An 18,354-nucleotide genomic window follows, 5' to 3' on the forward strand; every position below is an offset into this window, starting at 1 on the left:
TAGCCTGGGAGAGAATTGAGGGGTCAAGGTATTGGAGGACATGGTGTAGATGAAAAGGAAGGTTTTGTAAAGGAAGTTGGAGGGAGAAGTGAAAAGACAATAGATTATTCTATTCATAATTTAAAACTTCATTATGCCCTTATATTGATTACCTTATATAAATTTATATGACAGTTAAGAGGGTAAGGGACTCTATATCTTATATTAAGTATAATGTAGTAAATTGGGGTCAGAGGACTTAGGTCCAGCTCTTGGCTTAGAAGCTTAAAAATGTGTCAACTTGGGCAAGTTATTTCACTGGTCTAGTCCTCAGTTTTTTTTCATCTGTAAAATTAAGGGAGTAGACTGGCTAATCTGTAATGCCTTTTCCTGCTTTAGTTCTATGATCTGACAAATATGCTTCATTAATCCATTCAAAAAAATATTTGCTTTGTATATTTCACTGTACTAGGTAATGTAAGGGATACAAAGAATTATGTCTGCCCCAGCTCTAAGATTTATAATATTACTGGGGAGGACACAAATTCTCTTTCTTCAGTTTTTTCATAGCACCTTGCCCAGATTTGTTAATTTTCTTACCCTTTATAAGGGACAAAAGTATATTCTATTTTACCTAGCTAGCTTACTAGCTGTGTGACCCTGGACAAGTCACTTAACTCTGGTTGCCTCAGTTTCCTTATCTGCAAAATGAGCTGGAGGATATAGCAAACTATTCCAATATCTTTGACAAGAAAACCTCCAATGGCGTCACTAAGAGTTGGACATGACTGGAAACAATTGAACAACAACAACTTGCTACCATCTAGTAGTTTTTTAAAATAATTATTGATTGATTGATTTAAGCAAAGAAATAATTCAATGTTCCAAAACCCATTATAATTTCATAAACAGAAGACACTCCCTCCATGAACAAAGTTCCAAATTCTTTTATCATTTGGTAGAATTACTATTGTCAAAAAATTCATCACCTTAAAGATAATCTGTTGGTGAACCCCTTCTCCCTCTAACTGAGGTAGCCTGGTCCTTGGAGGACAGGCACACAAAGCTGATCAGCAGGCCCCTTCCTGTAACCTTTCTAGTTTTTGTAGGACCTGCTAGAGTGTCGGTGCTACTTCACTGACATAACCAGCAAAGATCCAGGTTCATCTCCAAGTTACAATGAGGCATCAGAATAATACTATGGCAGAAGGACAGAGATGATCTATTAAAATACCCAAAATGTTAAAGTTTTTCTTGAAACCTCTAAATAAGTAAAAATAAATCAATATGTGAAGGAGAAACAGCATCCTAAAATGAATAGTAAGAGGCATAAACTATGTTGTTCAGTTCTGTCTGACTCTTCGTGGCCCCATTTGGGATTTTCTTAGCAAAGATAATGGAGTGGGTTTTGCCATTTCCTTCGCCAGCTCATTTTACAGATGAGGAAACTGAGCCAAACAGGGTGAAGTGACTTGCCCAGGGTCACCCAGCTAGGAAGTGTCTATTCCAAGCCCAGCATTCCATCCACTGTACCACCTAGCTAAGCAACAGGCATAAATGACATCTTTGTGCATCTCATGCCATCTACTCTTCTACCTCTTCCTGCTAATATTGTTCAATTGACTGGATCATAAAACTATATATTTAGATTTGGAAGGGATTCCAAAGGCCATCTAGACCAGCTCCCTCAGTTTACATGTGAGAAAATGATACCCAGAAAAATGAAATGATTTATCCAAGATCACACAGGTAATAAACATCAAAGGCAGATTTCAAAACTAGGTCCTCTGACTATAGGTGTTGTTCAGCTCTTTCAGTCATGTCTGACCCTTAGTAACCCCACTTGGGGTTTTCTTGGCAAAGATACTGAAGTGGTTTGCCATTTCCTTCTCCAGCTCATTTTACTGAAGAAGAAATTGAAGCAATGGGGGTTAAGTGCCTTGTCCAGGGTCACACAGTAAGTGTCTGAGGCCAGATTTGAATTCCAGGCCTAGTATTCCATCCACTTTGCCACCTGGCTGCTATAGAGCCAATGCTATTTCCACTGGACTGTGGTCCCTCTCCCTTTCAAAAACCTATCTTTGGGGCAGCTAGGTGGCGCAGTGGATGGAGCACCGGCCCTGGAGTCAGGAGTACCTGAGTTCAAATCTGGCCTCAGACACTTAACAGTCACTAGCTGTGTGACCCTGGGCAAGTCACTTAACCCCAATTGCCTCACTTAAAAAAAAAAAAAAAAGCCTATCTTTTCTCTACATACCAAAGCCAGGTAAGTATGTTTATCCTCTTTATAAACTCATTGCACTTATTCTCTGCAGTCGCCTTCATTTGGCATTTACTCTGTATAACATCTGGTCTGGTATTTGCTTTTCCCACCTGCCTTATGTTCCCTACTAGACTGTAAATTCCCTCAGGGTGACATCTTATACTTAGAAGTAGCACCTTGTAATGGAAAGAAAACTAGACTTGTCATCCATCAGTAGAGATCTAGGTTCATTTCCCACCATTGATGATGACTTGCTATTTCCATTGGCAAATTACCTCACCTTATATACAAGAGCCACTCAAAAAAAGGCTTGTTAATGATGATCAGAATGATAAGGAATCTAATGCAGTGTCATTGTCCATTAAGGATGGGACTTCAGTCAATAACAAGGGTACCAAAGTAGTAGTTGGCAGTGAATATATGTTTGTAAAGTGAATGATGACAACTCACATTTATATAGCACTATAGAATTTACAAAGCCTTTTCCTCACAACAATCCTACGTGGAAGGAAGTACAAGTATTAGTTAAATACAAATAAAGGATCTTCAATTCAATTCAATAAATATTGATTAAGCATCTACTCTGTGCCAGGCACTGTGCTAAGTGCTGGATCTATGACTTCATCTGAGTTGGATGCTCCCTCCAACAATCTAAAAATAAATAGATTAGATGGATGGATGGATAGACATTCATATAACACTTTAAGGTTTGCAATATACTTTATCTGACAGGTAGAGATCATTAGCATCCCCATCTTACAGATGAGGAAAACAAAGGAGATGAGTTAAATGAATATTTGACATTTTGTTCACTGATTTACTTATAAATATAGGATGTTAGAACTGGAAAGGACTTCAAGCATTATTTAGTTCAATCCTCACCTTTTACAGATGAGGAAAATGAAGCTGGGAATATAGAGTGATTTGATTGAGGTCACATAGCTGCATTACACCTGGTCTCTTGATTGCCTAGTCCTTCACATTTGAGCATAATTGCTGCTATCTTCAGAGTGACTTCCCCTATCTATAATCATCAGAGAATGAGACATTCTTTTTTTTTGCAGGGCAATGAATGACTTGCCCAGGGTCACACAGCTAGTAAGTGTCAAGTGTCTGAGGTCAGATTTGAACTCAGGTCCTCCTGAATCCAGGGCTGGTGCTTTATCCACTGCGCCACCTAGCTGTCCGAATGAGACATTCTTGCCAGCTGAATGTTCGAGATTTACCCCCACTTTAAACAACCAGATTATTTAGTTTGATCATTTTAGAGGGCAGGCTTGTCTTCTCCACCTTTTTAAAAACAAGCTCCTAGGGCAACCAGGTGGCACAGTGGATAAAGCACCAGCCTTGGATTCAGGAGAACCTGAATTCAAATCCGGCCTCAGACACTTGACACTTACTAGCTGTGTGACCCTGGGCAAGTCACTTAACCCTCATTGCCCTGCCAAAAAAAAACCAAACAGGCTACTGCATTTTTTTTTTTTTTGCAATGACTTGGGAACATTAGTGTTATCACTTATTTTACTGCACTGCCCTCAAGAGTTATCTCTGCTAACAGTATGACTGCCTTTTCTTTTCTCCCTCCCTTTCTCTTTTTCTAATTTGTTGATTGATCAGCAAGGAAGGCTGGAAAGGTTGAAAACCAGCTAACCAAACTATCAGCGTTGTATATAAAATAATGATATATGGGTTCTGAGTAAAGACCTGTAGGCTCTACCAGGAATCAAGTACATGAACTTTAGTGAATGGACTTTGTGATAGAAATTTGTGGTGGTCCTGCCTTTTATTTATTTTTTTTTTTTGGTGAGGCAATTGGAATTAAGTGACTTGCCCAGAGTCACATAGCTAGTGTTAAGTGTCTGAGGTCGCATTTGAACTCGGGTCCTCCTGAATCCAGGGTCAGTGCTTTATCCACTGCACCACCTAGCTGCCCCTTGGTCCTGTTTCTTAATCCAGATTTTTGAGGATTTTGTAACTTCCATCCCAACAATAAATGATTTCCATAGAGAAGTGTTCGACTACAAGACAAAACATGGCACTCTTATTTATCACGCAGATAGATACTTTTAATTTTGTTGGATAATAGCTTATTAATAGGGCTCAAGTAGATTTATCACAACTCTATATTATGTAGTGCATTTGTCTGATGCAGTGCCCCAGATTTTTTTAAAAAATTATTCTTTCATGTACTTGCAAGTCTACAAATCTGTTCATTTTCCAAGGGGCTCCAAGACTGTTCAAAGTTGTATGGTTTTAATATAAATAAATATATGAACTGTATTTGATGCATCTTCAGTTTTCCCTTTAATTATCTAAAGGATTTCCTGGCATATAACAAGTCAGAGTTGAGCCAACACAATGATGTTTTATCTGCATTCATGCTGCACTATTAAAGGCCCACACATCCTGAAGAAATGTTTGAAAGCTTTTTAGGCAAGAAATTATAATTGTGTGACCACAATATATGCTCACTCAAAAGGAAAGCTGGAGCCATAGTTAATGCAGAAAGGATTGTGAATGCCTGCAAATGTTTCCTTTTTTAAATCTCATATTTAATTATAAGTAAGACATGAAATCAGTGCCCAAGGCCCGGTGTCTGTATTATGTGACATGGATACTATGACTAGTGTTAAAAGATTTTTAAAAATGCAAACTGATATTTAATTATGCCTACAATTCATCTAGAGTAAAAAGCTCTATATCCAATTTCACCAAAGCAACTTTAGATGGTTTTTTGCACTTTATTAAAAAATGGCCCCAGGGTACATCTCCAGTTTTAATGCCCCAGGTTCTAACAATGATGCAGTGGACTCAGATTCAGCTTTTTGCACAAGAGTTGGTGCAGGCAAACAATCTACCAAGCCTAGACAGTTTAGAGATTTTACATAAGTATTTTCAACTCTCCTGAAAATACATAGAGTTGTACCCTAATGTTAAAAAAAATACAGCTTAGTTTACACTGCTAACTAGGAAAAGAAAGAGAAAGGAAAATTGATCTCAGGTGCTTGGAGAGGAGACAGATAAATGGGTGTAAAATGGCTTCCCAAAATAAGTAGATAAAAGGTCAGTAAATAATATCCAGATAGTTTCCCCTCAAGTATTTTGTAAAACCTGTGAAAAATCAGCACAAATAAAGAAATCTCAAAAACTATACAGGAGATTATTATAAGAACCCTTAAAAATTCCACCACCAGAAAGGAATCTACAAATCAGTAACTCACAAGATTAGAAGACAGGAATCTGGCAATGAAGGTAGTAGGCATGCCAGATCCTCCGGCCTAAAGCAAGACATATCCCCGCACTAAGTCCAGCTACTTCTGTGAACTCTCTCTAAAGGCCTCTACAACATAAAGCCCTTAGGATTCTGTGAAAAAGATAAAAAAAGATTCTCCTCAACAAAGTGAATAATATTTGGAGAATTCAATACATTTTCACAGGGAAAATGGGGGGGGTGGGGCGAAGGAGACTCTTTCACCTGCTCTAGCGATACAAAGCCCCTGATCACCAAGCTGGGGTTGTCTCAGAAATGTCTGGCTTTTTTCTCTCTTTAGTTGTAATGAGCATCCAACAGAAGCTGCATATGCAAAAACAAGATGCGGGTTCTCCGAGGGGAAGCTTGGGTTCCCAAAAGCCCAAGTGCTCCAATTGCCTAGTAGGAGAGGATTTCCCGGGGATGAATGACTTAGGGAGAGGGGAAAAGAGGATCCTGCCACAGGTTAGCGCAACCAAAGGGAATTACTGACTCATAGGGAGAATTAGGTTTCTAATAATAACACCATTTAGGAGGGTTATCTCCAGAAACACCCAGTCCACAGGATAGACCCGGCTCGAGCTGCTGAAATCCACAGCCACTGACGTATGAGCACAAAAAGCAAGGAAGAGAGAAAATAATAATAATAAATAGCTATGCCACTGGAGTAGAAAGCAGTCGAGTAATTTCTGAGAGCAAGGAACCAGGAAGCAAAGGATTTTTGTTTTGTTTTGTCTGTTTTGTTTTATTTTTCCCTCTACCTAAGAAAACATGCAGGGCTAGGTTTTAAGTCAGACCGAAGGGCTTATATTTTTTTCCGAGGATTTCTTACCTTTATTGTGTCATGTCCCACCCCCTACCCCACCCCGGAGCAGCCTGGTGAAGCATGTGGACCCATTCTTGGAATGTTTTTAAATGCATAAAAGAAAACACATAGGATTTCAAAAGAGACCAGTTCTACTGAAACGCAAATATCGAAATATTAAAAGAAAAACTAGTTCACAGACCGCCAGATTAAAAACCCCTGTTTTGTCCCTGGGACATCTGGTTAACATGTTTCTATGCCCTCCTTTCTCTCCCCCTTCCCCCCTCCCCCCGCTGCCCGCCACGGCCTCAGTTATCCCAGTTACTCTTGCCCCGTGCACCTTCCCATTCCATCCCCGGGCCACCCGCTCGCCTTTTCCTCCCTCGGAAAAAGTGAGGAGCCTGCGTGTCTGAGAAGGGAAGGACGCCTTGAGTTAAGGAGGGCGTACGAAGAGCCTAGGGGGAAGGAAGGTGGAACTCCCACCTGTGACGCCCCCCCGCAAACCTGCAGGAAGAGTTCACCCCAAACTCTAAAGGGGCGGGAGAGAGAAGCCGAGACACCCCATTTTTCCAGTTGCATCGCTTCTCCCCATCACCCCGAGGGGACACCTCTCCGAGCTTACCAAGTACCAGATGCCCAGCAGGATGGTGCCGGTGCGGACATGGCAACATAGGCAGCAGCTGTTGGAATAGAAGCGGGTCCAGGGCGCGCTCATCTTCATTTCAGGGCGCCTCCCCTGGTTTTCTGGGAGCCGGGAGGGGGTCTCCACTGCCTCTTCAATCGCTGCTGCTCCGCAGCCCCGCGTGCTCAGAGTTCCCGCAAACGCGCGCCCAACTTTGCCGGAACGCTAACACCCTGCCCCTGCCTTCCTGTCCACCTCCAGCTGCTGTGGCTGTTGCGGTCTCTCGCGAGCACCTCTTTCCCCCCGCCCCTTCCTTCCTTTCGGGCGCTGACAAACCCACTGAGGTTTCACGATGCAGCCGCTGCAGGACTCCCAGAGCCAGAGAGTGGTGGAAGGAGGGCGGAGGAAAGGATTGGACTTCGGGAGGGGGTGGGGAGTGGAGGGAAGAAGGAGGACCTGAGCTGGAGCGGGAAGGACCTGAGCGGAGGGGAAAGGCCTGGGAGAAAGGGAGCCAGCGACACCGCGTGACCAGTGCTAACCATAATCTGGGTCTGGGTTCTGTGATGTCACTAGGTGGCTTGTGCCAGTTACCCAGTGATGGAAGGCAAATCCAAAATAAATAAATAAATGATCTTTGAGCCCTCAGCAATTCCCAGAGACCATCAAAGGTTGCAATAAAACAGGGAGTCCCCTCCCCCTCTTCCTTTGCTTGTTTTGACTTGCTTCTATGTGTGTGTATTTAAATCTAGGCTGGAATACTGGCTTGGGCTCATTTGGTGCAGTTTTTGCAGCTAGATGGCCAAAATAAGGAATTCCGATAGGCGCATCTGTCTATTCTGAGTCTTTGCTTCCAAACTGGGAAATTGTTGCATAGCTTGAAGACACTAAGATGTTAATATAGTCGCCCCAACAAGCAGGGGGGTGGGGGGGTCTTATGTCTGGGTCAGGATTTGGGCTCGGGGCTTCCTGGGTCCAGGGCTAGTGCTTTGTCCACTGTGCCACCTAGCTAACCCATGATGACATCTTTAAAATAGGGTTGAGGGGTAGGAGAAATGCACTGGGGGAGGGGAAAGAGGAGAGGTGGACTGGGGAGAGGTAGCTCACTTGAAGGAAACAAGAAAAAAGCTTATGGATGGGGAGGGGAAAAGGGGGAAGGAGTGGGGGAGTGAGTGAACCTTATTATCAGAATTGGCTCAAAGAGGGAATAATATACATACTCAAGTGGGTATAGTAATAGATTTTTGCCCTGAGGGAAAGGAGATGGGGAGGGCGGAGAAGAGGGGAAGGAGGGAAGGACAGATTGGGGGAAGGAGCAGTAAAAAGCAAAACACTCTCCAGGAAGGTGAAGGTGTTCTGCATAAGTGCACATGTATGACACATTGAATTGCTTGATTTCATAGGGAGGGTCGAGGAAGGAGGGAGGAAGAAAAATTTAGAACACAGAATTAGCTCAAAGACCTTAATCTCATCAGAGTGGGCTTAAGGAGGGAATAACATACACACCCAATCGGGAGAAGTAATCTATTTAACCCTACAGGAAAGTAGGGGGGGGGGGGTTGTAGACAGTCAGAAGTAAAACACTTTTGAGGAAGAATAGGGTCAAAGAAGGTAGAAAATAGAGTAAATATCATGGGAAGGGAATAGGATGGAGGGAAAGAGTTGTGATGATTGACTATAATGGCAAAATGTATGGTCCCTACTTTGCTGGGCTATTGTGAAGAAAATTCTTTGTCAAATTTAAGGTACTTTATAAAAGTTATGATGAACAGGATGCTGTGATTGGAATTATGCCACCTGCTGGAGAGGTACTGTAGGAAAGCTCTGCCATGAGAAGAAGGTATCTGAGGGCAAGCCATGTGGTCAGGTCCTTGGTGGGGAAGTGACATTTGCTTGAGGGTACTGTCTATCAAAACTACCAGCCAATCAACTTGATGAGCCTCCCATTTCTGGGAGGAGAATATGAAGTAGGAAGCAGACGCTGGGGGTGGGGGGGGGGCCTCTCTTTTTTCAGTTCCTGACCTCCCCTTGGTGGGTCAGATGATGGGGTCTCTTAGAAATAGTTAGATTTTTACCTTTCTCTCTGATCCTAATGCTCTTTAATAAATACTTAAACACTTAAATACTCTTGCTAAAGCTTATAATTTATTGGCAACCACTCATTATATTTTAGATAGTATAGCTAGAATTTTAGTGCCTTACAATGCTATCAGAAAAACCTGGAAAGAACTATATGAACTGAAGCAGAGTGAAATGTACTGTATACAAAATAACAGCAATAGTGTAAGATGGAAGTACTGTAGTTATTTTCAGCAAGGCAATGATCCGATATAACTCTGAAGGACTTATGAAAATTGCAATCCATCTACAAAAAAAGAACTGATGGTATCTGAAAACAGATTGAAACACATTTTTTTTGGATAATTCCTTAATCTGAAGTTTTGTTTTTATCTGTTTTCTCTTACAACCTAGCTAATGTGGAGATGTTTTCAATGACTACTCATGTATAACTTATATTGAATTGCTTGAGTTCTTGGAGGTGAGGGGTGGGAAGGGAGGGAGGAAGAGAAGTTGGAACACAAAGTTTTAAAAAATTGATGTCAAAATTTGTTTTTCTATGTAATTTGGAAAATAAAATTCTAAACAAAGAAAAAATATATATATAGTCTCTCCAAGTTGCCCTTTTCAATCACAGTGGAAGAGATAGTCTCATGGAAATGTGGTGTCTGGCTAAGCAAAGGTCTCCATGATAGTTAGATTTTAAATCATTACTACATTTTTTAAAATTTCATGAGAGGGGGCAGATAGATGGTACAGTGGATAGAGCACCGGCCCTGGATTCAGGAGGACCTGAGTTCAAATCCAGCCTCAGACACTTAACACTTACTAGCTGTGTGACCCTGGGCAAGTCACTTAACCCGAATTGCCTCACTTAAAAAAAAATGTCATGAGAGTTTCAAGATATATCTACTATATCAGCAGCAGCAGCATCATAGTAATAACATGTAGTCAGATTTACAAAGGAGAGAAATGAATAATTAGGGAATGACTAGGATTCTTTAGAAGAGAATTCCCTGAAGAGATCCTATAACTACAGAACTCCCCCCTGCTTTTTTTCCCCCACAAAGTTCGATTCACACATAACTTTTCAAGAACAATCTTGTGTAAAATGAAGTATCACTGGATCTGAAAGCCTGGGGCCATGACAACTATAATAATATTTATCTTCCATTGTATAAACTTATACTGTAGTTCTTAGCTAGCTCCCCCATTGATTTCCTTGCCCCATTTTCATTTCTCACCTTCAAGATTTTCAACTATCTTTGGGTTCCATTTGGATTCCTTTCCTCTTGTTCTTTTGTTCATTGTTCTGCTCTATTATAATTCCCTCCTACTATTCCATTCCCCTCCTTTTGGTACTTTCCACAGGATGAAATAACCATTCACTTTCCATCACACAAACCAACTCCCTTTCCCCTTTTAAATTCCCATTTATTTATGACATTGTTTTTGCAGGGATGTTTAGAGCCTGCCCTGCCTTCCACACCTCTAATGCTCAAAGTAGGGAAGACAAAAGGAAATGATAGTGTTGAATTAAGCCAGTACTCTCAAAGTTCTTTCTTTGATCTTGCTTGCTAGACCTTAGCTCTGGAAAATAAGGTGTCTCCTAATATCTTGTTAGATCAAAGGATTGATTTCTTCATTAAGGGAGAATGCATTCAAACACAGAATTTAGTCCAACGAAGATGCTCGTTCCAGAGTTCACAAAAGGCTAAACTTTTTATAATCTTTTGAGAAGACGAAACAATCAAAGGAGAGTGGTACAAAGTGGGAAGATTAATGAAGGTGCATTGTGGGTTGCCTGGCCCACTGTAATCAATTAAGACTTGAGTTCACCTATGTGACCTTGGGCAAGTAACTTAACCTCAGTCAGCCTCAGTTTCCTCATCTGTAAAATGGAAGTTATAATAGCACCTACTGTAACAATATAGAAAGTGCCTACTATAATATACTATAATATAATATAGCACTGCTATGATAGCATCACAAGATTGTTGTGAAGATAAAATAAGATAATATTTGTAAAGTGATTAGAATAGTTTGGGGCACATAGTAAGTGCTATATGTGTTAGCTTTTTATTATCATTATTACTGTTATTTTGATGTTATTATTAATACTTGGTTTGGAGAGCACAGATATGCTAGTTCTAGTTCTAGTTCTCTGGCTAGTTCTAGTCAACGTGACAAGTGAAAGTTTGAGGTGAGCTATCATGACTCAGGGATTTATACTATGTGATGATAAGACTTCTCTAGTTGGCTACTAGAGTCAGAACAGGGATTCCTGGGCCAGAACTCCGTGGCTATGCAAGATGGGACACCTGCACCTATCTTGTCCTCTTTCCTTTGTAGCTACAAAAAGACTACTTTGAGTTTCCTCCCTAAGAGCCAGATAGGGAAAGGATGCCTGACCAGAGTGTCTATGAGCACATAGCTTTCTCTGTCACTATCTGTTTGTTATTTCTTAGGTATTCTAAGATTGAAGTGCCCAGACAGCCTTGCCATTCTGAGAGATTCAGAGGTCCCATAGACAGTCAAAGATAAATGCCTGCTGCATCCGCCTGAGTGGCAGTGGTTGGTGGAAGCAGGAAAATCTACACTGGAAGCAGAAAGGACAAACAGATTCAGAGCAATAATCACTCAAGGAAAGTTAGCTTGAAAGAGTTTGATCCCAAGGGGCAGCTAGGTGGCTCAGTGGATAAAGCACTGGCCCTAGATTCAGGAGGACCTGAGTTCAAATCTGGTCTCAGACACTTGACACTTACTAGCTGTGTGACCCTGGGCAAGTCACTTAACCCTCATTGCCCCATGCAAAAACAAAAACAAAAAACAAAGAGTTTGATCCCCTTGTGGCAGAGAAATGACAGCTATGGACTCTAGATACACACCTTGGAGTACAGTAAAGGAAATTCCATGAGGACAATGCAAAGAGAGAAAGGGACTTACAATGCCAGAGTTATCCCTTTGCCACATATTTTCCCTACATTTGAATCACTACTGCACTTTAAGCAGTGCACACTTCCTCCCACTCATGAACTCTGCATGTATTTGTGGGAGAGTGCATTTCATGTTTAGAAGCAATGTTTTATATCAAGTATTCTCATCATGCCTTCTTAGTATACCTTTAGTATATAGTAGTATATTTTTTCTAAAAGCTAATTGTCTAGTGATTGATTTTTCATGATGAGCATACCAGTAGGTGCTCAGGAACAATAGTACTGGAAGTATAGCCCTTAAGAATTATGCCTTAAAACCCTGAGAAAGAGTATTATTCACATTTGGGGGGATTCAACCTATAATTTCCAGTACAGGTTGGGATAGTGATTTGGGGTGGGGATGAAGGGTGCTCCAAAGGTATTCAGAACTGGGAGATTTAATGAATATTTGCAATATAAAGTCTTTGAGACCAAGTGCTTGAGTTTAAAAAATGTATTATAAGAAAAAAACTTGTACATGAATGAATGAATAATTGATTACACCTAGTTAAGTAAGTGGATCCTATTCTTTTACCTAGAGAGAGCAATGTATCATTTGGGAATGCCATTTCTCATAAGACTTGGCAGTAATGTCAAGCTATTTAGAAACACATCAAAATTCACTCTAGAATCAAGGTTCGAATGCTAAAGGAAGAGGGGAAGCTAAAAAAGCTGACAGTGAATGAACAAAGTTCCTTTTATTTTATATAAGAGAATCAGATGATGCTTTTCACTACTTTTTTACTACACTACTGTATTAAAATTGCATCTTATTCTGTTGCCACTGTCTACTCTACCCTACCCTTCCAGTTAGTACAGTAAGTTTATAAGTAGCCAGTATAAAGTAACAATAGAAAAAAGTAAGATTGCAAAGGGGAACCTAGAATTCACTCACAGACAGTGCCATAGACCAAAGGGGCATAACAGTTACTTGCAAACTGTATCATAAATTAACTACAAGTCACATTCTGAGAATGTGCTAAATCAGGGGAAACCAGCTAGACCTTAATGGGAGGGCCTTTTGGTCCTGGTAATTGCTATGGTCTGTAAGCTTCAGATAAGCTCCAGACATCCACAGTAAAACCAGCAGAACACCAAATGTTGCTAACTTTGAGATGATGTGGAAATGTTAATGAACTAATCCCAAGGTGGCACAGATAAGAATTGGTCCGTCCCCCACCAAACCCCTGTAAAAATGAGACCCCAAACTCCCCTACCCACTCCAGCATTCCTCCATGTCCATCTGGGTTCATATTGCCCAAGTTCTCCCAATTCCAGTTCCTGATTATGTAAGCAACTCTCTGTGACTCTCCTCCTCCCCATTCTCTTCCTCACATTGCCTGTCTTCTTCCACTATCCCATTCCTCTCCCCACTCTATCTGACTCTGTACCCTCCATACCATTTGTCTCTGTACTTTCTTTGCCATTTGTCCTTATAACCTCTGTGCCTTATTAAAGTGTGATTGAAGCATGACTCCCCAGTACCTTTGTGGTCTCTCCTGTCAAGTATCCAAAGAACCAGGTGTACTTGCTCCGATTTGATCTAGAGGGACCCCCTTGTGTTCTTATTCTCTTATCCAATGAATAACTCCATAAATCAATTAGCAATTCAATCACCAATGGTGCTGTGGTTTCTGGTTACCGGCCAAGCAAGGGAGGTAATAACAAAAGAATACTTAGATGCATCTGCACTTTCATGAGTATCAGATTCCTTTCACTAATGCAGATCAAAACCCACCATGCTTTCTCATCTTATATGCACCTTGTCCATATCTTTCCACCAATCATACTTAGAGAATCCATCTACCTACCTGAAGGCCTCCTTCTGGGTCTTTTGATATCAAGAAAACCATTGAAGGACTTTAGTTCTTCATCTTCCTCCTCTCATTCTTACTACTAAAGAGGCTGGATTTCTTTTCCAATTATCCAAGCTCTTGACAATGTTTTTAATTGACAAGAATCTAAAGAACACCCGATATATGTCATGTGTCAGGCACTGGGGATAAAAGATGAAAATGATACAATGCTCAAGGAGTTTACATTCTATCTTACATACATGTACATATTTACATGTACCCATATAAGTGTATGAAAAATAATACAAGCTCATTTGGGGAAAGAAGGGACTATTACAGGAAAGACCTCATTTAAGAAGTGGCATTTGAGCAAAGCTTTGAAGAAAACTAGAGATTCTAAGTAGTGGATGGTTAGAACCTATTCAAAGGCATGGAGATGGGAAATGAAATAGTCTGTGTGAGGAATGACAAGAAAGCCAATTTGTCCAGACTAAAAGAGTGCATGGTGGATAGAGCACCAGCCCTGGATTCAGGAGGACCTGAGTTCAAATCCGGCCTCAGACACTTAACACTTACTAGCTGTGTGACCCTGGGCAAGTCACTTAACCCTCATTGCCTCACTAAATTAATTAATTAATTAATTAATTATCTTTTTTAAAGAGTGCATGAAGAGGAGTAATGTATAATAAATCTTGACATACAATCTGAAACCAGGTTGTGAAGAGCTTTAAAAGCCAAGCCAGGGGCAGCTGGGTGGTGCAGTGGATAAAGCACTGGCCCTGGATTCACGAGTACCTGAGTTCATGGAATCAGAAGATCACAATTTGAATCCCAGCTCTGCTATTTACTATCTTGTTGTGAGGACCAAATGAGGTAATATTTGTAGAGCACTTAGCATAGTGCCTGGCACATAGTAGGCACTTAATAAATGCACATTCTCCTCTCCCAACCTGTGTAACTCTGTACAAATGTCTTCACTTTTCTGGGCTTCAGTTTGTTCATCTATAAAATGAGAAGGTTATGCTAGATGACTTCCAAGGTCCCTTCCAGTAGTTCCATTTGAATCTCAATGGACTTTACAAAGTCTAGTTTTCCAGATCTCTATTTCAAGAAACCATAAATGAAATTACATGGGACAAAAGAGTCAAATGTCTGTTTTTTCTTTAAATGATAGAAAAATAAGTAGGGAAGAGAAAAAAATCTAGCCCCCCAAACCCCAAGATATCTTGCAAAGTTTAAGTGATCAAAATTTATATTCCTTTATCCAGAGCACCCACATATAAGGGTATGATTCCTCTTGTGGACAGAGGGAGGGAGGGAGGGAGGAAGGAAGGAAGGAAGGAAGGAAGGAAGGAAGGAAGGAAGGAAGGAAGGAAGGAAGGAAGGAAGGAAGGAAGGAAGGAAGGAAGGAAGGAAGGAAGGAAGGAAGGAAGGAAGGAAGGAAGGAAGGAAGGAAGGAGGGAGGGAGGGAGGGAGGGAGGGAGGGAAGGAAGGAAGGAAGGGAGGGAGGGAGGGAGGGAAGGAAGGAGGGAGGGAGGGAAGGAAGGAGGGAAGGAAGAAAGAAGCAGCATCATCCAACTGGAAGTGTTATTGTAATATATGTCCTTCATTCTTTTTTTTTTTTTTTTTTTTTTTTTTTTTAGTGAGGCAGTTGGGGTTAAGTGACTTGCCCAGGGTCACACAGCTAGTAAGTGTTAAGTGTCTGAGGCCGGATTTGAACTCAGGTACTCCTGACTCCAAGGCCAGTGCTCTATCCACTGCACCATCTAGCTGCCCCTATGTCCTTCATTCTTGAAGAGGACTAATGACATCAGCGGGGTGATGTCTTGACTTGCAATTGAATTGGATTTAAGTGAGGCAGAGCTGTGCAAAGTCATCAGCCTAACTCTATCCTCCAGACTAATTTGAGTCCAGTGACAAGACATAGATCAAGACAACTGGAGATGGCCCCTGATGCAATTGGAGATCTTGGCCTTTTTCAGACAAGTACCAAATAGCAAATAGAGGTGGTACAAGGAAATAGTGTTAGACTTGTAGTCAGAAAGTGTAAATCCTGCCTCAGACACTTGCTGAGCTATTTGACCTCTCTCTGCCTTACTGTTCTCATTTATAAAATGGGAATAATACCACCTATCTCTTAACAGTGTTTTAAAGATCAAATGAAACAAAATAAGTAAAGTGTTTTGCAAACATTAAAGAACTATATAAATACTATTAGCAGAGGTGTCAAATCTCTGGCTAGCGGGCCACATGGGGCCCAGAATACTCCCAACTCTGGCCCAAATCAGATAAAAATGCAGTTCCCATTTAATTTTTTTTTTTTTTGCGAGGCAATGGGGGTTAAGTGACTTGCCCAGGGTCACACAGCTAGTAAGTGTCAAGTGTCTGAGGCCAGATTTGAACTCAGGTCCTCCTGACTCCGGGGCTGGTGCTTTATCCACTGTGCCACCTAGCCGCTCCCCCCTACCACCATTTAATTTTAATGTATTAATAAAAAACATATAAACACGTGTGGCTTTATAAACCAATATGTAGCCCACAAGGACCCTTAGGCATGGTTTAGCAGTCCCCATTTCTAATTGAGTTTGACACTGCTCATGAATCCTATCAAGGTTTGGAGGATGAAGAAATCTGGAATGGTCAGGGAAAGCTTCAGGGAGGAGATGAGACTTTCACTGGGCCTTAGTTGCATTTAGACAAGCTAAAAGAGGAGGGGGAGGGGGAAGGTCATTCCAGGTTTTGAGCACATGAAGAACAAATTAATACACTTGAATAAGTGGAATGTATGCAGAGAACAATGATTCATCAGCTGGCCTGGAGGAGAGGGTTTGTGTTAAGCAGTAACAGTGGATGATATGCTTAGAAAGGTTTTCTGAGGCAAGACTGAAAAAGGGCCTTAAAGACTGGGTTCATGGAGTTCAGACTGCATCCTGTAGGCAATGGAGAACATTCCAAAAAATGGCTTATGTTTTTCTCCTTCCTTTTTGTTCACTCCAAAGTCAGGGCCGTTTGATATTTAATGTACCGTTAGAGAAAGGAAACACCAAACCTTCCTAATCCTTATCCCTACTAGTACATTAAAAATTTAGATGGCATGGTAGATAGGGTGCAGGAAGATCCGAGTTCAAATCCTGCTTCACACACATGGGAGGCTCAAATGAAATAATAATATTTAAAGTGCTATATAAATAATAGCTATTATTATTATCATCCCAATATATAGACAAGTTAGTCCTAGTGGATTTGAATATTACTTGCTCTGGTCCTTCCTTATTGGTTTATGAGGGTCAAAGGGAAGAACTGGAGACACAGGGAAATTAAAGGTAGTTTTTTTGTTTTGTTTGTGTGTGTGTACACATGCATGTTTGCATGGGAGGAGGGTATATTCTGGAAGAGAGGGTCATAAAAAAGTAAATCAATAATTGTAGACGTGACCATGTTAAGCTTTGTAGCTAATATTGTGTTACTTTCCCCTTTAAATGAATAGTTTCAGATTTTTGTAGCCCTAAGAAATCTTAGTCAGATTAAGGGAGAGTTTTCTTTCCCAACTCAGTGAAAGAAAATCCAGTAACCTAGAGACCAGAAAACTTGGTGGCAGCAAAGAGACAAGCCACCTACCGGAATATTTGGGGTGTGAATCTATTAGAGAATAAGAAAGACCTCACAGATTGATCTTGAGTTCACCTATGAGTTCTGGCCCTCTTTCTACCCGGGACTCCTTTTATGGGTCCAGTGGAGATTTTTGAAAGGGGAGCGACAATAAGAATTATATTTTGAGAAGGATTGATCTGACAATGGTGTACAGGGTAAAGTAGATACTAAAAACTGGAAAACTAGTTAACAGGCTATTATAATAATCCAGGGATAAAAAGGGCTTGATGATGGAAAGGAATATGGGGCTAAGGTTTGAGAGAGAAATGCTTTAAAAGGAAGGTTAATAGGACTAATTAGCTATGGGAGGAGGCAAGAATAACTTCAAGGTTTCAAGACTGGGTGACTCTGGAAATAATTTTAAAAACAGGAAAATTGGTGGTCTTCTATTATTTCCCAAAGGATAAAATGGGAATTTCAATCAATCAACAAGCATTTATTAAGTGCCTATAATGAACTGGGCATTGCTTTGTACTGTCACTGTATTACTGAGGTCTTTGACCTATTTCTCATTATGGATAAAGGTGACCTTGATTTCTTCTATCTCAAATACATAAAGAACTTTGTCAAATCTATAAGAATACGAGTCATTCAGGGCATTTAGGTGGTGCAGTGGATAAAGCACCAGCCCTGGATTCAAGAGGACTTGAGTTCAAATCTGGTCTCAGACACTTGACACTAGCTGTGTGAGCTTGGGCAAGTTGCTTAACCCGCATTGCCCCAGGGGGAACAATACAAATCATTGTCCAATTGATAAATAATCAAAAGATATAAACAGGCAGTTTTCTAATGAGGAAATCAAAACAATTTGTAATCATATAAAAATGCTCTAAATCATTATTGATTAAAGAAATGCAAATTAAAACAACCTTGAGATACCATTTTATACCTATCAGGTTGGTTAAAATGATTGAAGGGAAAAGTGATAAATGTTGGAGGGAATATGGAAAAATTGGGA

At 40.7% G+C, this 18,354-nt stretch overlaps 1 protein-coding gene across 1 annotated transcript in view; it reads right to left on the minus strand.

Annotated features, from left to right (window-relative positions):
• LAPTM4B (lysosomal protein transmembrane 4 beta) overlaps positions 1 to 7,447 on the minus strand; it is a 127,900-nt gene extending 120,453 nt beyond the window's left edge. The window contains exon 1 of the mRNA XM_043976759.1: positions 6,920 to 7,447. Coding sequence (XP_043832694.1) covers positions 6,920 to 7,018 — 99 coding nt within the window. The 5' untranslated portion in view covers positions 7,019 to 7,447. The remainder of the gene's footprint in view (positions 1 to 6,919) is intronic.
• Positions 7,448 to 18,354: the final 10,907 nt, after the last annotated feature.

The sequence above is a fragment of the Dromiciops gliroides genome, chromosome 1 (genome assembly GCF_019393635.1).
Source record: "Dromiciops gliroides isolate mDroGli1 chromosome 1, mDroGli1.pri, whole genome shotgun sequence".
NCBI classification, from domain to species: Eukaryota; Metazoa; Chordata; class Mammalia; order Microbiotheria; family Microbiotheriidae; genus Dromiciops; species Dromiciops gliroides.